This window comes from Oryzias latipes, chromosome 8 (genome assembly GCF_002234675.1).
Source record: "Oryzias latipes chromosome 8, ASM223467v1".
NCBI classification, from domain to species: domain Eukaryota; kingdom Metazoa; phylum Chordata; class Actinopteri; order Beloniformes; family Adrianichthyidae; genus Oryzias; species Oryzias latipes.
In genome coordinates, this window is record NC_019866.2 from 25,267,720 (window position 1) to 25,289,210 (window position 21,491).

A 21,491-nucleotide genomic window follows, 5' to 3' on the forward strand; every position below is an offset into this window, starting at 1 on the left:
TAAAAAATGAATAACTCTATTAACGTTTAATTATCTCTTGTCGGCCAATCGTGTGTCCTGCAACAAGACCTGAGTCAGTGAACGCAGCACAGCGGATTGTGGGGTGAGGCACGGAAGCGCGCACCACTGTCTGTTTGGGTGGCTCGCGCGCGTACACCACGCGGCCGTGACACCGTTGGCAGTTCCACAGTGATAAATGAAATAGGCATTGTCTGGTAATATTATATTGAGTTTTTTATTTTTTATATTTTTAATTAATTTAAATATATTTTTTTTACCTGTACCTATTCCTACATGAATCAATGTCTATTTGAACCGTTCTTTGTCAGGAGTCTGGATGGATGGATGGATGGATGATGGATGATGGATGGATGATACAGTAAAGGCAAAAAGCGTGCAGCATTTGCACACAGTCAGTAAAGTCAATAATTGGGTATAAACTACATAAAATACACCTGAACTGTGTAATCAACCAAAAGTTTTGAACAGCTCAAATCAGAATTCACGTGAAGACCCGTCGGCTGAAACCCTTGATGGACATCTGAGCACATCGAAGAACACAAGAAACATGTATAAATAACATAAATCACGCATGTATCATGAAAAATGGACATTTGTGGCCAATGTTCAAAATGTGTGACGCGGCCTTATGGAGCCAGCACCTGCATGGGTCAACCCCTGCACGAGTTCATGTGACCAAGGCATAAGATCTGAGCTGGACCTCTGATTGGAGGATAAGTCCGGCCCTCCCCTCTGTGCAAACGGTCCTCTCTCAGGATGAGGGCATTGGCATCACTGGTGGACACTGTTGTCTCAGTTCCTCCGTAGAACTTAAATTAAAAAGAACAAAAACGTGTAGTTTTTTTTAATCTGATTTGGTTTTTCTTAGTGTGCAAAAATGACCATCAGAACAGTCCGTCCAGACCGGGGACAGCACTTCCATCCACGGATGCACTGCCTCAAAAAGGTGGGTGCTGCTGTGAACAGCTGTTTCATTCCTACAATTAAACATAGTATCATTACTAATATGGTTATTTTAGTACACAACTTGGTTATTTCTTTCTGTTGAAAGTTGAAAACAATGAAATTATTTGTAAGAGTATTTTTTACAAGGTGTTTCATGAGGATTTATACTTTGGGCGTACACTGTGGCCCATATGCTCCTCTTTTTTGTTCATCATTTTTTATAGAAGAATTAGTTTTATTTCTTACTTTTGATTCATTTGTTTTGGAAAGCCTATGAAAAAACCAAAGTTATCCAGGAAACATAGAAACATTTCCACACTGAGCTACTCTTCAGTTTAAAAATACGTCTCTTTGTGCAGTTTCGTCCGTCCACACAGCCTTAGCAGAGACTTGTCAGAGATAATCTCTAATTCCACCTTAAAGCCAATTAGTTTAGCTGCTCTGCGGTCAGACTACAGTGTTGTGCAGGTGAGCCGGCCTCAGCCGTGATGAGCTGTGATGCAGACATGGACGTCCTCAGAAGAAGGACTGTCTCTGTAGCCTATAAATGATCTGACAGCTCTGTCTTTGTTCTTTTACACTTGAAAGCCTTTTCAATCAATCCAAATCACTTTTCACAGATGAAGTCTATTTGCATATTTATAGTAGACATAACCTTACGGATCAGTTAAAATGAAAATTAAAGCAGTATTTATGGTTCGATTGGTGGGATAGTCTTTAGCAGGTGTGACTTCTCACCTGAACCTGTATGTGGACCACTGACTATATTTGTGATGGTGAGGACCAAACGCCACTCTAGGTGAGGAAATGTGTCTCAGCTCCTGTGCAAATGTTGAAGCTCACTTCAGTGACCAACCGAAGACAGAGAGAGACCCAGAGAAGGTGAACAGTGTCAGCTCTAGGCTGGGATGACCACATTGTTGGTAAATTTACTAACAACTATTTTCAAAAATCAGTACAAGAACTGAATTTCCCAAAGTCCAGCCTCCGCAGACCCCACCCGGCCTGTGGTGATTCTGCTTTTAGATTAGTCCATAACAGTCCGACCTGTATCTGTATGCATGGTTATTGATCGGCATGGTTGTTTATGTGAAGGCTTGTGAATAGAAATAAGCTAAAATATGTTCTGTTGTAATCTCTCTCCTCTCTGCTGCTGTTAATCTGTCGGTTTATTAAAACTGTTCATCCCTTTTTGTGAATTCCAATCGTTTTTAATTGTTTTGTTCTTACTTTCCCAAGAACTGCAGGTGCTAATTTTCACATTTCACAAGATCAATGTGATTTTGTGCCTTGTCCCTTGTTTTAAATAAACTCCTAAACTGATTCACACTTGTAGGTTTTTTTCCAGGAAAGCATTAATACTCCTGTATACATTTTATCAACCGAATTTGAGTAAAGATTCGTCAGTGAATTCAAAGACAGATGTGCATGAAATAAGTCCCTAGTCTTTGGCGGTCAGGCTCTGAGCCGGCGGCGTCTTGGACGCTGGCGGGATGAGCTGAGACCATAGAGACGCTGACGGTGGTCAGAGCCAGGCGAGGCGATGCCCACTTCCTGGTGGAGGAGGGCTGGCGGACCGCCCAGCATGCAGAGACAAATGTCCATGAATTGGAAAGCAAACATTTGGTTGTGATTGGATGAGAAGAAAAGGAAGGCTATTGAGAGTCAAAGCCTGATTGATGAGCCATGCAACAGCATACCCAGAAGAGAAGTAGAGCTTCCTGAGTGAAAGTGCGCCAAAGCGTCACGTCGACCTTTATCTGATATATTTGTTGGTTCTAGTTGTCGTTGTACGTTGTTGTATAAAGACGACAAAGGTGATGAAGACACATGTGACAGCTGAGTGGTGTTGGGAAACCAAGGCAAGCGCTGCATTTTCTGCTTTGGAGCCCAAATCAGCAGCAGCAGCTGTTTCTTTTCTGTTAGTTCCCACTTTAGCAAAGCTAATGCTGCCACAGTCAGTCCTGTGGCCGCCACCAACAGCAGGGGCTTGGAAGGAGTAACAGGAAGTTCTAAAGTTACGTCACGGTGTATTTATGTTATTCCCTAAAAAAGGACCCGGCTGCAGACATCAATGGTCAGAACTGGAAGTCCTCGACTGGGACAGGATGTGTCATGATCACAGGACAACAGAGCATGTGGTGGTGACAATACAGTCTAGCTTACTGAAGCTTGAGGTGCCAGCTGGGAGATGATGTTCCAGGGTGCAGGGTTGGAGCAGACAGGTGGTTTTCAGGTGGTTGTTTCAGGGTTTGGGTCAGACTGTAGAGCAGAAAAAACGAGGAATCAGAATCAGGCTTGACAAAGCTCAGAGGTCAGCTCAATACCGCTAGAGATCAGCTGACAGCCCAGCAGGGAGTCTGTGTCGGAGCTGGTTGCAGGTGTGTGATGCACTGCCATCCCACCTTTGAAGACAAAACCGGTAAACAGCAGCAGTGGCCAGGAGGGGGAGACAAAGGGACAGGAAACCACCAAACCATGACAGGTAGTCCCCCCTTATTGCTAAAAAACAAACGTATTTTAACTGGCAACCCTAAAAGTTACGTGTTTTTCTCATTTAAAGCTTCAATCATTTCTTTTTTCTTTTTTTTTACAATTCTGAACACTTTGGGGTTAGTTGTTTTATTTCTGCTACCAGTCGATGATGTCTGGTCTGCAGCCAGGACCCTCAGGATTTTCTGGAAACTGTTTTTTAATTAGTAATTATCTGATTACTCCTCTGGCCACCTTCCCTCTGAAGGAGACCGGCTCCAGAAACCCCCATGACCAGGACAAAGCAGGAACAGAGGCTGGATTGATGGATGGATGGTTGGGTTAGGAAGATAAGATAAGATGAGACGAGATGAGATGAGATGAGATATGCCTTTATTGTCGCTGTCCGCTTGGACAATGACACTCCCAGTTAGTCAACGTTTGTGCCCCCTCAGCTGGGGCAGATGAACAGTTGGAGTGAAACGACTGCAGTTTTCCTTCAGTTCCAATGAGACGACTCCACATCAAGACTTTCCTCTCTAACACTTTGCCTTCTTAGCGTTGTTGTCGAGCACATTTGTGTTCTTGTTGAGCCCTTATTGGATGTTCAGAAGGAAGAGACTTTTTGTCCAAGCAAACTCTGCTACAGTCACTGCAGTGGAAGAGCTGAGCTATAAAGCAGATGAAGCCAGATGACAGCGACTGAAGAGAGTCTGTAAATGAACCAAAGCCTTAACTTTGTTTCATCTGTCACACATGCAAAGAACAAACTTCCTGATATCTCATTTCTGCACCTCATATCCCAAGTGCATCCCTCAGAAGCCCACCTGCTAGCAGCTGGAGGCTGCACTGTGGTCCGGCAGGACTAGACAGGAAAAGGTGGTGTAGGTGGTGGAATCCTGGTGTCGTCAGAGGCCGGCATGAATGTCGGAGATGTGAACTCAAGCTGCTCAGAGGCCGCTCACTGCAGCCTGTCCAGGTACGGCTTTCCTGCCCTAGGCTTCACAGAGGAGTACCTTTCTTTGAAAAACCTCTTTTACCCCCACATGTGGCACTGTGAGGAGTTTATTTGCACTTCATAGACTTTTTCAGGGACCTGGGTTATTTTTATTCTATGCTTTGCCTTTTTGCTTGAGAAGCTGTGTTGCTGTGTCGTATCCCAGCTTTTAATTTCTAAAAGCAGAGGTGGAGGCAGACGCAGGATGAGTACTTCAGCAGCTGGACTTGCTGCATTGACGAGCATTTGTAGTATTTTCACTGCAGTTAGAAAGTTTCCGGCAGAGAACACGTGAATGTTGACGGATGTTTCTGTCAGAATGAACAGCGCTTGTCTGTAAATAAATCAGACGAAGACGTTTCGTAAAGCAGAACGTCGGGTGTTTTGGACCGACCATCTCTGTTTTTTCAAGCTACAAAGGTAAAAATACCTGGGGGAGGGCGTGGACCCCCTGACTGGTTGATAAAGAGAGGCCTTGAAGCACAAGGCTGCACTGTGTCACATGATCAGAAAATCAGAAGAGGTCAAAACTTTCTGCTTTGATATCTAGTGTTTGTCTCTGGATTGGCTGAACCAATCCGGTCTAGACTGGATCGGTTCAGCATGGATGCTCTTGTCGTCCTGAAGGCTACAGCCATGCAGGATTGGAGCAGTCAGGGTAAACGGCCCAGTATTCTGTTCAGGATGTTCCCTGCATGTCTGTCCAGCCCTGACCCTGAGGAGGATGAAGAGTGCTGAAGATGAAGGGAGCAGTTACATCTCAATAGGAGCACAGCGACACAGTTGTGCCCCCCAAAGGTGCTCTTGCACCCTGAAAACATGGGCTGCATCTCGTTTTGAATCCTGACTTGGTAGATTTGTACTAAGGTTGGAGCCCCCCCCCCCACACACACACACACAAAGACAGGTGTTGGTTCAGAACAGCTTCAGAGCAGCAGTTGGATGCCGTTTTTCTTGAATTCGGAGGCAGGGACCCCGTTTTTCTGTGTCACATAGAAGCTATTTTCTCAAGCTTTCCCTCCACTTCCAGCTGGAGGCCACAGTGGTGGAGATGCAGGACCCAAAAACTGGAGTTAAAGGCTCAGAGCAGAAGCTCAACGTGACGACCATCCCACATGTCATTGCAGGTGAGGCCCACACACACCCTAAGGAACATCAGGGGTTAGGGGTCCTGACATACAGGACAGGACCTGAAGAGGTTAACAGGTCAATTTCACAAGTTCAAGTCCAGCCTTTTCTGTTTGCAATGAAAACAAATCATAAAAGCCTGAAATGACATGTTTCATTTTTTTACAAATGGACAGAAAAAGCTTCTGGATTTAGTTTTTTGTCCGTCCGTGTTAGTGCCTTGAAAGGATTTACTGCTGTTCAGTGCACGCATTATTTAACACAGTCATTAAAAACAAACCGAAATGAAATCAGAAAATGTTCTGATTGAATTTCCGACTCCCCTTTGTGCAGAAAAGAAGAATAAACTAAGACTAACAGCAGGCGGTTCTTGAGAAGGGAGTGTTTCTGTGCGTTGACTGTCAGAGCTGACAGCCGGCCGGTGGCTTAAGCTGCTAACAGCAGCTAAAAAAGGCATTTCACCAATTGGATGAGATTTGAAGATTACTGTAGGAGCCAAAGTGGTTTCTTAATCAGGACTAAGGAGATCACACGAAAAGCCAGGCTCTCTGCTGCCACTTTCCTCATCAAGACTCTACGAAGGAAAGCCCTGACAACGATGCAAAATTCAAAGTAAAGGCCGTTTTCCACAGCCACAGACCTGTTTATGAATATTGCACTGATAAAAACTGGTCATATGTGAATATATGAGGAAAAACTGGGAAATGTTGTGGTTGTGAAATTTTCACAGATTCATCACGAATGAACAGCGTTAAAACCACAGAAGAAGTACGGATAAAACGCGCAAAGAACACCTAAATCTACGTAGAACATGAACCCTGTGATTATTTTGCTGTTTATATGCAATTCAGTAATGATTCTTGCGTCATTTACACATTTGGGCGGCAGTGGCTCAGGCGGTTGAGCCTACACGGGGAGAACACGCTAACTCCACACAGAAAGGTCCCCCATTGGTGTTCTGGTTCAGGTCCCCCAGCCGGGACTTGGACCAGGGGCCTTCTTGCTGCGAGGCAAGAGCGCTAACCACTGCGCCACCAAAATATGCATAAAGTTTGTCATTTTCAATCGACCAAAAATGTAGAACAGGTCAAAACCGAATTCATGTAAAGACCCGTCGGCCAAAACCCTGCATGGACGTCTGAGCACATCGAGGAACGTTAGACACACTTAAGAATGAGGTTTATCACGCGTGGCTCATGAAAGACGGACATTTCATGCGTGGAAAATGCACAAAATGCAGTTGCTGTTTCACATGACCATAAGACAGAGAAGCCTTCCTGTACACCTGGAGTCAGACATTTTAATGAAATGTGTCTAAAGGTTCCACTTCTTCTTCCTTCATTATAGGTAACGACATCATTGCATGGATTACCAACAAGATGAAGGTCACTCAGGAAGGTAACATGGAAGTTTGACTTTAAAATCTGTGGTGAATCCTGACAAAAGCAGGATTCACCACAGAAATTCATTCTATTGAAATCTAAGACTAGAAAAAGTCCAAATGTAGACGGAGAACATGCGCCAGTAAAAAACAAAGAAGAAGAAGCCCCTCCCTGCTTGTCCAGTGTGAACACCATGGGCTAAACTTGCATTTGTGCGTTCACATCTAATGCCCGCTGTGTCAAGAGTCATTAAGAGAAAATGACTCTTTTCTTTATAACAATATCTAAGAACGTGGAAGAAATGCCATGCTTTCACCAGATATGATTCACAAAGTTCAAAGTTGCTAATAAGAAAACTCTGATGACCCAGCATTCTAGCAGTATTTAAATGCATCATCTACACACAAATCTGGAGACATGGAAAGAGTCTCACATCCCCTCTCTCACTTGTAACTGTGATGTGTGCATCAATGTTGTTTTGTGTTTATCGGGTGTTTGGTGTGTACTATTTAAAGGAGCGGCTCTGAGTTCATAGTTTTCAGCTGCTGTCATTTCAAGTTGTGCATAACCGGTGGAGGCCTTGGGCCCCCAATCACAGGAAAGACGAGGGATTAGTTGTGGTGAGCACAGCATGAGTTTGGCGATTAACGCAGAGAAAGACACGAGGAACAGTCAAACAGCAGACTTGTCATCGAGTCAGTGGGTCTTTAACCCTTGTGCTGTCCTATGACCCCCCCCTGCATTGACGTGTTCTCCCTACCATGACAAAGGTGGATAAAGGTGGAAAGATTTCATGTCATCCATGGACACCAGTGAAGATCACAAATCATTGAAGAAAAAAGGTTCAGAGCACTGTCTAGTGGGTCTAGATGACCCACCTCCCAACGTTAAAGTGCCTAGGATAGACCAAGGGTTTCGGGTCTGTTTTTTGGTATACTTTGGGTATTTAGGTTTACGTTCATAGACAGCAGGGACAGACACGCCCACCTCCACTTGTCCCATGGATCATTGTATCCATCCACAAAGGGATTGTCTGGACAGGGAGGGGCCACGTTCCCTTTCCTTAGTGAGGAAAAAAAATAGTCATAGACCAGCTTATCAAATCTATTTTCAGAGTGAGAAAGGTGCAGGAGAACGAAAAACCTGGGCTGGGAGGGGAAGACAGAGCACAGGCCTTTTGGAGAGGAAAAGTGTGTCTGATTGAAGCCAGGGACCAAAACCTTGGAGGGGGTTGAACCTTCTACAGGATGACCATAGATGTACCTCCGTGAAGTTGTTTGATGATGACTAACTTTATGGATACACCATAAACAAATGTTTGCGTCATCTCTGTCGTGTGCTTCGTGTGTCCACAGAGGCTGGAGTGTTTGGTACCATGTTGGTGGCTTATGGCTACGTGTATCCACTGCAGAACCACAAGAAGCTGGTGATGTGCAACGACGGCAGTCTCTACCGCTTTCAGGTACGTCGGTGCTGTTCTGCATTGCCTGTAGAAGGCACGAGGGTTGTTCTGTGGTTCAACACACACACTGCTCTTAGTGTGAGACCCGGCTGCTCTTTGACTGAATTCAACTCAACTTGGTTTAAGAAAGATACAATGTTAGTGTTTACTGTGATAGACTTTGGTTGTACAGTTAAAATGTGTTATTGTGGTATTATACACACATCACAAAGCTTTAATGCTTGGATTCCTGCCTTTGTCAGGCTGGATTCATGCTGCCAGAAACAGTCAAAAGATTTAGAACCATGTCATGTTTTTTCCAAGTGCTTCTTGTGTATTTCACAATTGACAGAATTCAACAGTTTATGGACCCTTTTTATTTTTCCCCCACAGCATTACTTTATTATATAAAAAAAAGAAAAAAAAAAAGAAAAATACAAAAAAAAAATACAAAAAGAGTAAAACAATGATTAATCACCTTTGAAAATTGTTAAATTGATTGACTTTTGATGATAGTACTTCACTAGCTCCTAAAATTGATAAATTGATTCAAAAATCTTTCCTAATGTAACATAATTTTGCACACGTTTTTAACTTTTGATACTTGATGAAATTTTGCTATGAAAATTCCTGAAACAGTGTTTGTCTATTTTACTGATATAGTATTATGTTTTAACATAATTTGCATATATTTCAGATGCTGCATTTGCCATGTGGATATCTAAAATAGTTATTTTTGACGTAGTACTTAAGTAATTCATCTTTGGCATGTGCTTTATTGATACCTTATGATTATTAATTCTGTCTGATAAAACCTAGGTACCGGATATTGATAAATCATGTAATAAAATGGTTATAGTATAACGGGGTGGGATTATATAAGTTCGCTTCCTTCCACTCCCTTTCAAGCAATATTTATTAATTATGTCTAATTATCCTAAGTTTGATTAGTTACTGTATGAATGTATAACTGATGATTATATTGTTTTTGTGTATTATTTCTATTTGATTGCTTGAAATAAACCATTTCAAATCAAATCAAATCAAACAATACAAACTTAATCCGTGCTCCTGCCCCTTCCTACCCAGATAAACATTTGAGTAGGATCCCACCCAGCCGAGCGTCAGGTTCTGCTGACCATCACAGACGTACTGCTAGACACAAAGCAGATCTGAAGCTTCAGACTGAAGATGTTCTGTTACTGTTGTGCAGTCATGATGCTTTCACCCCCCCATCCATCAACTTTAGAGGCTCCGGAGCCAAAGCCAGGGCAGACTGAGCCTTTTCCCTCAGTTAGTTTGGATTCTTAGAAGGAAAACTCTGTGGAAGAATGTTTGTGTTGTTCTTTAGTTGGACGTATCTGCAGAGATCACTGTAGTTATAAAAAAATGTTGAAATGACTCGTTTTTTCAGACTCCATACTTCTGGCCAAAACAGAACTGGTTCGCTGAAGACTCTGACTATGGTGGGTATGAAATGTGTGAGTTTTCCAAACCCTATCCTGAATGTTTCCTGGGTTTTCTGAGCTCAGGGAGACTCCTCAAAGTCTGAAGAGCTCTGATCTCAGGCTTTTTTCAGAACTCACCTCCTGTCTTTGACTCTTCCAACTTGTGGAGTCACTGTTTCATTTAGTTCATTTTCTACATTCTCTGATTTTGAACTTACTGACTGTGACTTTAGTTCCTTTTTTTGTCTAATAATATATCTAAGCACCTTGGTCTGCACTTGTCTATGTCTTTGTCACAGGTTGACCTTTTAATCATTATTATTCTCAATCAATTCATCTCTGAATCAATATTTCGCGACATTAAGAGTCCTCTCTTTTCAGAGACATGCACATGCAATGTGTGCGCACGCATGAATTCGGAACAGTACAAGCACAATTGGATAAGCAGATTTTTTTTTTTACCACTGGGGCTCTATCTGCATGTTTCTCTGTTGTTTTCCGTCCATCCATTTTCCAAACCCACTTACTCCCTTTGGGGGTCACAGGTTGCTGGAGCCTGACTCTCTACTGTTGGGTGAAGGCAGGTTGCAGTCTATGATTCTGAACTGTGAAGCTTAGCAGGCAGGAAAAACTCATGCATGCATGAGGACAACATGCAAACTCCATACAGAAGGGAACTGCTCAGGATTTGAACCAGGACCTTCCAGCGTGCTAACCACTGCACCAACATGCAGGCCTCCATTTAAAGTGATTCTTAAAAATGGTTGTCTCCCATAAGTTTAATTTGATAAAAGCTGCAGGTTTATGGCATGAAAACACGTCAGAGTTTATGCTCCAAAGCCCTCAGACACAGTGGTGGATAAAATAGTTGGTACCCCTCAGTTAAAGAAAGAAAGTCCACAATGCTCACTGAAATGACTTGACACGTTTAAAAGTAACAATAAAAGAAAATTAATTGAAAATTAAATAATCAAAGTCAGCCATTACTTTAGAGTTGTTGATTAACAGAATTATTTAAAAACAAACTATTGAAATAGGGCTGGACAAAAATGATGGTTCTTCCATAAAAGACTGAGAGCTAATTGTCCAGGGGGTCATGATGAACTCAGGTTTGTCCTTTAATTGACATCACAGCTGTTTTCAAACCCAGAATCAGTCAGTTTGTCTATTTAAAGGGAGACAAATAGTGACGTTGCTGTTTGGTGAAAAGGTGTGAACCACACTGAACATGGACAACAGAAAGCCAAGGAGAGAATTGTCCCAGGACATCAGAAACACAGTTATAGACAAACATGGTAAAGGTAAAGGCTATAAAACCATCTCTAAGCAGCTTGGAGTTCCTGTGACCACAGTGGCACATATTATTCAGAAGTTTAAGACCCACGGGACAGTAGCCAACCTCCCTGGACGATGGAAGAGGAACATTGATGACAAATGGAGGAGACGGATAGTTGGAACTGTATCCAAGGAGCCCAGAACAACCTCCAAAGACATTAAAGGTGAACTCCTAGATCAAGGTACATCAGTGTCACCATTCATGGTTGTTTGAGCCAGAGTGGACTTCATGGGAGACGACTAAAGAGGACACCACTGTTGAAAAATCATAAAAAAGCCAGACTGGAATAGGCAAAAATGCATGTTGACAAGCCACAAAGCTTCTGGGAAAATGATGAGACCAAACTGGAGCTTTTTGGTGAGGCACATCAGCTCTATGTTGGTAGACTCAAAAATGAAGCACCCAACCAAAAGAACACTGTCCCTACTGTGAAACATGGAGGAGGCTCAGTTCTGGTTTGGGGCTGCTTTGCTGCATCTGCCACAGGAGGTCTGGAAGTTGTGAAGGTAAAATGAAATCTCCAGATTATCAAGGCATTCTGGGTAGAAATGTGCTGCCTAGTGTCAGAAAGCTTGGTCTCAGTCTCAGGTCATGGGTCTTCCAACAGGACAACCATCCAAAACACACAGCCAGAAACCCCAAGAGTGGCTGAGAGAAAAGCGTTGGACTATTCTGAAGTGGATTCTATGAGCCCAGATCTGAATCCCATTGAACATCTGTGGAAGGAGCTGAAACATTTGGAGAAGACACCCGTCACACCTGAGACAACTGGAGCAGTTTGCTCATGAGGAGGGGGCCAGAATACCTGTGGACAGGTGCAGAAGGCTCATTGACAGAAACCGTTTCATTGCAGTGATTGGCTCAAAATGTTGAGCAACAAAATATGAAGTTATGGGTGCCATCATTTTTGTCCAGCCCTATTTTATTAGTTTGTTTTTTTAAATAATTCTGTTTATCAACAACTCAAAAGTAATGGCTGATTTTGATTACTTAATTTTCAAGAAATTTTAATGAATTGTTACTTTTGAACATTTCAAGTCATTTCAGTGAACATTGTGGACTTTCTTTCTTTAACTGAGGGGTACCAACTATTTTGTCCACCACTGTATGTCTATTTGCTTTTTGTTTACCTGCTCCACATGGAAATTCAAACTCAGCTCCACCAATGAAGTGCTGTGTTTGACAAACCTGACCACCCTTCGTCTGCAGAAACTCAAGTCTCCTGGCTTAGATGTTTAGTTCAGACTTTGGTATTGGATGATGGTGAGACACCACATGCAGGATGGAGTCCTCTAGACATAGTTTAGAAAGTCTACCGTTTTCTTGAAACTCTGATTTTTAAATCTTAGCAGTGACATCCGTCTTTGATGATCTCTCATAAAATAATTTCTAATTCTTTTGGTTTTTCATTTTTAGCCATTTACCTGACAAAGAGAAACATTCGCAAGAAAGGAATGTTGGAAGCCTATGAGCAGGTATGTACACCCCAGCAGACGCAACTGTTTCCAGGAGGTTCTAGTGAGTCTCCAAAGACTGTTTATGGAGCTCCTGAACACACAGCCATCACCACATGGTGGAAGGAAAAACTGAACACAAACCCAAAATGTCACATTTACTGCTGTCATTGTGGTTCCAAAGCAGAGGAGCCGGTTGGTTCGTCCTCCTTTTTGGTTGATCGTTGTCTGGTCAGCTAGGTCTGTTTTTAAAACGGACGAGTCGTTCTTGGCTTAATGATGCTGTTTCTGTTTTGAACAGGCCCACTACAACCACTTAAATGAATGGCTGAACCACCAGTGGGACTTTATTGTTATGCAAGCAACTGAACAGTACAAGTAAGTGCTAAAACCTCCAGGTATTCATGATCTGCAGACACCTTTTGAGGAAGTGACTCACAGGTTTCTTACATTTGGAGGCGTCCCAACTTTGAGCTTTTTACCAAGAGTACTCACCATCACGACCATTGAGTTGATTAAAGGGGTTCAGATTGGATCATTGACCCGCTGATGATGGTGAAGAGTTCCCATTGACCTGGCATCATTGTTTTGAGTCAAATGAGGCAGGACTTACCCCCCTTTTAGAGCAGTCCTGCTGGAGAAACATCTTTTCCTCTCTGGAGCGTCCCCTGATGAAGAACACTCTGTCATATCATGACGTTATAAGGAATTTAACATGGCGACACATTAAAGTTACCTTTTTGTCACCACTGTTGTTGCATTGCCGTGTTTTTGTGTGTCTGTTTCCCTTGTCTCGGGTTTGTGTGCCTGGTCAGGGCGGGTAAGGACAGACAGAAACCCGATCGCGTGGTGTTGGACTGCCAGGAGCGGGCGTACTGGATCGTGAACAGACCTCCGGTGAGTCTGCTCTCTCCTGCTTTGACAGACAGCGTCTACTTTTCACTGTGAAACTTACTGTTTGTCTTTTCAGCGGCGAACTCACAGTGCGTTGGACAGCAGTCCAGAGAGACTCATTAACCCCAAAGCAGAACAGGTAACAGGTGAGTCCCAACAGTTGCCCTCTTGTGCTCTTGTGCTGAAACTGGAAAAGTTGTGTTGCAGTGAACTTGAATGTTGGCTGTCTTGCAGATTTGGTGAAGATTGTGTTTTTTGTGTTTCTGCTTTCAGACAGACCTCTGCTCTGGTCAGACAGAATAACCTGTGGGCTCACAAAGCGCGCTGCAGAGACACCATTGACCTTCTCATGTTAAATAAGGATTGTAGAATCAGATTAACATAAAGCTGAATCAAATGAAGCACAGGTTAGCAGGCTCACCTTATTGTGGGCGTGGCTTCAGCTACTAACCACCATTCCAGCAACAATAGGACAGCCTTGGTTGTGGGGTCGTACTAAACACAGACCCACAAATTCCTTATTTCAGTTATTCATGGACGACCCTTCTTTTGTGGCCTCTATGACCCGGCGGACCTTTGCAGCTGCTCTGCTGTTGTACACTTATGTGATATTATATATTATATATTTGTGATATACTTTCTTATATTTCCATTCTGAAATATTTAAAATCCTTTTGTTTCACAGAAAATCACATTTGACCAGTACAGACGCATGGTAAGTCATTTTTGTGTATCTTTGCACTTTAGTCTGATTGTATTGTTCATTGTGATCAGCCTGGAGAGCAACAGTGAAATATAAACTCCTACACTACAATGCCTTTGAGAAACGCATACTAAGCAGTAAAGTAAAACCACGGGGCAAAATTACATATTTATTGAAAAGTTTACTGCGACTGATATGTAATGTTGATATTACAAAGACATGAGAAATTCTATTTGAAATAAAAGACACATCAGTGGTATTCTTTTCTTATTTAAATAACGTATTTCTCTCTCCGTATCCTTTCAAGTTCCTCTGTAACCCTTGTTCTATCCTCGGCACTTTAACATTGGGAGTGGGGTCATCTAGACCCACTAGACAGTGCTCTGAACCTTTTTTCTTCAATGATTTGTGATCTTCACTGGTGTCCATGGATTACATGAAATCTTTCCACCTTTATCCACCTTTGTCATGGTAGGGGGAACACGTCGAAGGAGGGGGGGGGTCATAGGATAGCACAAGGGTTAAAGCTCCTGTTGTCCATCTTCCCTTTGGCCATTTTTGTGGCGGCTGAAGTTCATTTATCCCATGTGACTGGAGCATGGCTGTCACTGACTGCAAACAGGAAAAAGGAGCCAACTGTGCGCCAACGTACTAGCAAAGTATTGTGGGAGTTGTAGTATTAGCAGTACCGTATACACCGCGGGCCAGCTCTAATGCACATTTGATATGATTTGGATTATAATTACACTGCAGGCCAAATTTGGCCCCCGGGCCTGAGTTTGACACCTGTGTATTAGGGTTTTCAGAGGGAAATCACTTGTTTTCTTTGTTTGGTTCCAGAACATTTTCTATCAACAAGCTATCATGAGGTCCAAAGTCAAGTCCAGCGTGTCTCTCGGAGCGTAAGTTTTTTCTTCAGCTTCTTGATCTCAATAAGATCCAAGGAATAAAGTAAAAAAATTTTGACACTCGTCGATAAAACAACGCTACAGTCGAGTCTCTTTGACGCCCCTTTCTTTGGTAGATCAGTGCAGGAAGACTTTGTCCAGTCTTTACGGAGCTCTGCCTTTAGTTTGTGGGGGAATAAACTTTTGAAATGATTTGGCCAGAATCCTCACAGCAGGACTGGAGATCAGGTGAAAGTCCTCCATGTCATTCTGTTCTCCTCTGGTGCTCAGGTCCAACAACCGCTAACTCTGTTCTATCGGATTTTAGAAATGAAATCCAACGTCATTCAATATGGTTTAAAACATGCATGACATCTCATAATCAGAGAGAAATCTCCTGGTTTAATAAATAAATATAATGTAACAACCTGGCTGGTGCGTCACCGTAGCGGGGAAACGAGAGCCGAGCTGCTAATTAACTGGCTACTGATTTCATTGGAGAGCTGTCCGTGCCCCATGCGCTGCACGACCCCGGACAGTCTCAGACAGGTAGAAGTAGGCAGAGAAGCAAAGACTCCTTTCTGGCATCAACACCCATTTACTTGAACACCATCAGACAAACAGCATGGAGGTCACTTCTGCTCACAGCCCCCTCACTCATGGTGAGGAACTTTACACCCAAGATTCCCCACTTCCCATGAGCCTTAGAAGCTGAAGGCAGGGCTAACCCCCAGGTCGCCACAATATCTTAATATATCACTGTCCGGGTGAATTCTCCATTCTGATTGGCTGCTGGGTGTGCGTTAAAAAGTGATAATGCACGCCTAAAAAATAGTTCCAGTCACATAGCTTAAATGTTCTGTATCACTGTGCCGGCTTCTTTAAAACAAACTTTATCTTCATCATCTGGACAAAAACAAGCGGTTAGAGGTGAACTTTCTCTCTGATCTGATGCTTTAACACATCGTGATCATTAGCATGGATATATATCGCTTTCCTTTGCTGCTGCAGTTGCAATCGGATGGCGCAGACTTCCACGGCGTGCGTTAATTTCTGACAATGCACACTTTGTTGGCCATTAACAGTTACGTGTAATCTGGATGGATGGACAAACGGATGGATGGTTGGATGGATGTTCTGGTCCAGGTTTGCCCTCCGGCTGTGTCCGTTTTAAACAAGCTGTCGTGTCTATAGGTTGGTCAAGTTCATCACAACGTATAAAAACCACGACCCGTTCCTGGCTCCTTGTCTACCAAGCAACCCGTGGCAAACGGACCACGATGCGTACTGGACTCTGAACATGCGAAGGTGAGCAACATTATGTTTGCTGTTTTTGGTTTTTACTACGACCCACAAAGTTTTACTTTTATGTTCAGTAGTTCTATTCATTTCATTCTTTATTCTTCTTAACCGCTGCTTACCTTGTTCTGACCTAATTCCTTCTAAATGACGGCTAACCCACTTCACCAAGTCCAACCCTGTTTTCCCAGGCACAAACTGTAGCGTGTGAACACATGAAGAGAGCAGCACAGACATGTTTCAGTGCCTCACATTCAGCTGACAAATCTGAAATCAATTTCTACATTTTCCTCAATGAAGTCTAAGCTAGTATGAAAGCAAACATGACATCCTGAGTCCACTGGATCTTTGGGGTCTCCATACACGCCTGTCCATCTGCTGTTAGGGGGTCAGGTCTGAGCCAACACAGCAGCTGACAGCAACCACAACCATCCATAGGGCTGTCGTTTCTCAGATTTTCTCTGGGGGAAACGTGTTCCTCCTTCAGTGTTCTGCATCATCAAACTGCAGCTGCCAGGTTGTCTGCTGAGCTCAGCGATGGTCAACGGGACAAACGTTCAGAGCGACGTTCAGCGTTAACTGGAGTAAAGGAGTCTGGGTTGTTCCATCATCGCTCCTTTCCTCTGATAGGTTAAGAGACGTGTCCATCAGTTCCTGTTGTCTGTGGCAGGACCATGCAGAGAAACAGTCACATTCACACCTAGGGGGACTTTAGAATCAACAGGAGCGTGTTTCTGGACTGTGAGGAAGGTAGCTCATGCAAACAGCACACAGGAAGGTTCCAGCTGGGACTTGAACCAGGACATCCGCACTGTGAGGGTAGAGTGCTGACCACTTTTCCACCTTGCAGCCTTACATTCATCCCAAAACTGCTTATGGTATTGTATGTCTGCACAGAAAATAGTGGAGATGAGGCCACGAAACCAGAGAGCTGGATGTCAGAAAGAGGTTTCTGGATCAGAGTTACAGGACGTCTGCAGGAGGACAGACTGAGGGTTTGAGACCACAGTCTGAGCTGATTCCTCTCTTTGATCCATTTTCATCGTGTTTTGTAAAAGTCCAGAGTTTCAAACAACGTGATATCAGAAGTTTGTGTACTTTCTAGTTTAGGTGAGCTGAGGTTTTAGTGGGGGGGGGGGGGGGGGAGCTCTGCTGAAGTCAAATCTAAAACCGGACCAGAAGGCGCCTTGTTTTTTCCAGATAAGATTTAGCAGGAGGGTCCAGGGGGTCTTAGTGATGAAGTGACAGGAGTCACTTTCAGCCTCTTTTCCACTGTGCTGAACGTCTTGTATTTTGTTGAAATGGCACTTTGCACGTTTTCCACAGGACTTTGACCAGGTTCAAACTTGGCTAACAGCCTTTTCCTGGTGACTCTCCATCCTCCACCTGCGGGTTTTCCCCTGCTGAATTAGTCATAGCAGCTGTTCTCTGTGAACTACGGCACACAGAAGGATTCAGAACAGGTTGATCGTTGACACAGAATCTGGGATTTTCCCTCAAACGGACTGTTGGCACAGTCATAAACATTACATGCAGCTTCTGGATGGTCAGAGACCCTATGGACTGAGAGGGTCAGACAGGGCTTTGTGGATGTGTGTGTGGGGGGGCCCTTACACCTCCCTACCCTCTGGGACACTGCTGGATGTTTGTCTGTTCTGGACTCCCCCAGCTTCACCCATCTGCTGTTTGTGTCTGCAGAGTGGAGGTTCCCACAAAGATGCGCGTGGAGCGTTGGTCCTTCAGCCTGTTCGAGCTCCTCACAGACCTGCGGGGTCGAGATGACTTCAAAATCTTCCTGAAGAAGGAATTCAGCGGTAGGATGCTCCTTCTGTCTGCCAGTCAAACTTCCACTGCAGAACTCACTTCCCTCCGTTTTGTTTCCGGCTCTCAGGAAGACTTTTATGGAGCGCAGCTGACAAATCTCAAACGAGCAACAAAGTTGAACGTTTAGCGTTCAAAATGCATGAAGAAACGTGTTTTCAGCCATGACTGATCCAACGGATCTCCACAGATGAAGTCATGAGGAAAATGTTCACTTCCAGTTAGTGCTGAGCTTCAGAGCCGCTGCCGGACGCTCTGTCTCTGTGCGTCAGTCTATGAAGAGAAGTAACATGACCTGAGCTTCTTCTATGTGAGCTGGTTCCATTTCGTTTGCTCAAAGGGGCGGAGCCTTAACACGCACCCTCTCAACATCTTTGGCTCTCTGGCACGACAAGCGGTCGTCATCTGGAGGCCTTAAACCAGCGCCACCGACGCTTTGCTGTTTCTGGAGTGGTGTACGTTTCCACAGTTCAGACAGTGGCGTGTTTGTGTCACCAGGTGAGAACTTGGCCTTCTGGGAAGCAGCTGAGGAGCTGAAGTGGGGGGCGTCTTCTTCAATGTCTGCAAAAGCAGAAACCATCTTCAAGTGAGTCTGAGAAAACAGAAAAAGTGTCTTCTGGTGTGAATGTTGTGTCCCTCTGCCGTCAGACCCAACCATCGCCTTCCTGACTGACTTTGGTCTCATCAGCTGCTCAGAGCTTCTGTGATTTCTGTACCCAGGACCTTCCTGGCCCCCGGCGCCCCCCGCTGGATCAACATTGACGGCAGAACGATGGGTCTGACGGTGAAGGGCCTGGATCATCCTCACCGCTACGTCCTGGAAGCCGCTCAGACTCACGTCTTTATGCTGATGAAGAAGGTTTGTGACTGCACCTCATCCTCAGGAATACGTTTAGTGATGCAGCTGACGGCGCTCTGCAGAGGGGGGCGTGCTGAAGGGCTTTCTGCTCTCTCATTGGGTCAGGACACATTCTTTCGTTACCTCAAGTCCCCCACCTACAAAGACATCCAGAAGAAGGCGCTGAACCCCGAAGCCCATAACTTCAGGTGAGAACCGAGACGGTAGAGAAGATCTGAGCGGCAGACTTCTCAGAAAAATCAGGCGGAATCGTCCAACCCCAGCAACAGGATGAAACAGGAAGCTGCTGGAAGACAAACGCAGCCTCCTTCTGGGCTATTGGCTGAAGAATAAGTCCAAAAGTTGGTCATGCATTAAGTGATGAAAACATTTAAAAAATCTACAATTGATTTAGATCTGAACCTTGCATGATTTCATAGACGGCGTGAATTATTTCTACTGGACTGGTGGCTAAAGCATCAGGTGAGACGATATGATGCTTCACCAAAGAGGATTTCTCTAAACCACTGCTGAGTTTGAACAAAAGAGTTTTCCTAAAGCTGCAGTGCGTCACCTGATCAAATATCCAAATCTGGAAACATGGAGCTCCACTCAAGCATTCAAAAAGGGAAAAAGAGGCTAAAATGCTAACAGTGAAAAAGAATCCCTTAAAATTCAAATGTTATACGGCCCAATAGGAAGTATTTTTTTCTAGTTTTAAGCAAATGTTTTGTGTTTTTATGAACCTAATTGACGTTCATTTTAATCACAGTGACAATAAAGAAGTGTAATAAGTGGAAAAGACTCATTTTAGAACAAAATGGAAAAACAAAATGAGAATCTTTGTACAAGTTGGTCCATGTTAATAAATCCTCATTAAATCTAAAACTAGCATTGATTCTTGAATTTTTGCTTATAAAATAGTGACATGAATGACTAAATTTATGAACATTTATTGAAGCTAAAAATACAAAAAAACCCAAAGATTACAGAGAAATGTTATTTTGTTGAAGTCTTAAATTAACGTTTTCAGTTGTCTAGAGTTTAGATTAAAAGGATTTAGATTCATTTTAATAATATTCTCCTTCTGTCTCTGAATGAGACAAACATGTTCCACTGGTTTACAGAAAAGCTTATGAATGTGTAGAACTAAGAAGTTCAAACAACTTCAGACCTGGAAAAATGTCTTAAATGTCTAAAATACGGTTTGAGATCTTTGCAAGGATCAAATGGTTTGCCGGGAAGTTCAGGGAGGCCGACCTGTTTGCTGATCCTAGAAACGGGGCACTCAGATGCGTGATCTTGCTTTTGTCTCCTCTCCAGTCCAGCACAGCTGGAGCAGAACGCCCAGAACCGGAACCCGGGCATTGATCCCATCATCCTGTGGCAGCAGGACGAAGAGGAGAAGGCCAAGGCTGCTGCTGCCTCTGCCCCAGTGGACGTGAAGGCCATGATGAGCAAAATAGACAGGAAGAAGTAGAGCGTCTGAGGAGAAAATAGTAGAAGAAGAGGAGCTGAGGAAGAATCTAAATAGATGATGAAGAAGAGAAGATGTTGTGTCCTTTCGCTAGACAGGAAAAACCAAGTGGATCTGTCAGACTGGACAGCAATACTGTCGTGGTTTTCTAGTCTTAGGATGAAAGGCAGATGCTGCTGCGTCAATAGTTTGATCAATAAAAAACGTTTTCTTTATTCTACTGTGTGAAAACTTTCTAAGGAACCTTCAGCTGCTTGTTCTGCACATCTGTGCGGAACAGGAAGTCCTCTGGGAGTTTCATCAGTCACATGAACGAACCCCGTCACAAATGCAATCAACCAAAACCAGTGATGGTGTTTGTCCTCCACGGCTGCCTGCAGTCTTTGCACATATGATGATTTCCTGCTCTACCTGCTGCAGCAGAGACGGAGGTTGTGAGGTCACTGACCCTTAGCCTTAAAGTCAGGATGGTGGAAACCGTTCCAGAGGTTCTTACAGTTGGGGTGAAATGATGCCATCTCATGTACAGCTTAGGGGGACAGCGGGCAGCCCTGTCCGGTTCTCAGACGTCCTCTCACCCCCCGAGATCCTCTCTGATGGTCCACCTCTCCTAAACTCTTCCTCACATCTGCAGGTATGTTATCAGAACCCACTGTCTTTCTGTTCTTCATCTTCTTCATTGTCATCCTCTCTGACGTTGCTACTTCCTGCTTCATCCTCTTTCCAACTCCTCCTCCTCGCCGAGCTCACATCCTACCAGCCAAACCACCGATCACATTCTGCTTACTATTGACCTTTGTTTTGTTTATTCTCATTCTTCTGGAATCGTTCTCTTGCCTGTTCAGCAGACTCCTCCTTCAGGACTTTTACCTCCTCCGTTCTTCTTTATGTCCACATCAGGATCAAACCTCCTGAAGCTCTGCTCTCGTTTCCATCTGGGGTTTTGAT

At 43.9% G+C, this 21,491-nt stretch overlaps 1 protein-coding gene across 3 annotated transcripts; it reads left to right on the forward strand.

Moving 5' to 3' along the window:
* The first annotated feature begins 313 nt into the window (after positions 1-313).
* On the forward strand, positions 314-20,759 carry LOC101159509 (regulator of G-protein signaling 9). 3 transcript variants are annotated; one of them, XM_020705570.2, is made up of 17 exons: positions 356-967; positions 5,466-5,562; positions 6,911-6,961; positions 8,301-8,407; positions 9,801-9,852; positions 12,587-12,645; positions 12,926-13,002; positions 13,440-13,521; positions 13,595-13,657; positions 14,204-14,233; positions 15,062-15,123; positions 16,303-16,416; positions 18,106-18,221; positions 18,727-18,814; positions 18,949-19,087; positions 19,193-19,275; positions 20,390-20,566. In XM_020705570.2, exons 1-17 carry the CDS (start codon positions 899-901, stop codon positions 20,544-20,546), a joined length of 1,446 nt encoding a protein of 481 aa, XP_020561229.1. In that variant the 5' UTR covers positions 356-898; the 3' UTR covers positions 20,547-20,566. The 3 variants fall into 3 exon arrangements, with proteins under 3 accessions (XP_020561227.1, XP_020561229.1, XP_020561228.1); XM_020705568.2 differs by having other exon boundaries at positions 314-967; positions 18,949-19,275; positions 20,390-20,759; XM_020705569.2 differs by lacking the exon at positions 356-967 and adding an exon at positions 3,821-4,417 and having other exon boundaries at positions 18,949-19,275; positions 20,390-20,759.
* The last annotated feature ends 732 nt before the right edge of the window (positions 20,760-21,491 follow it).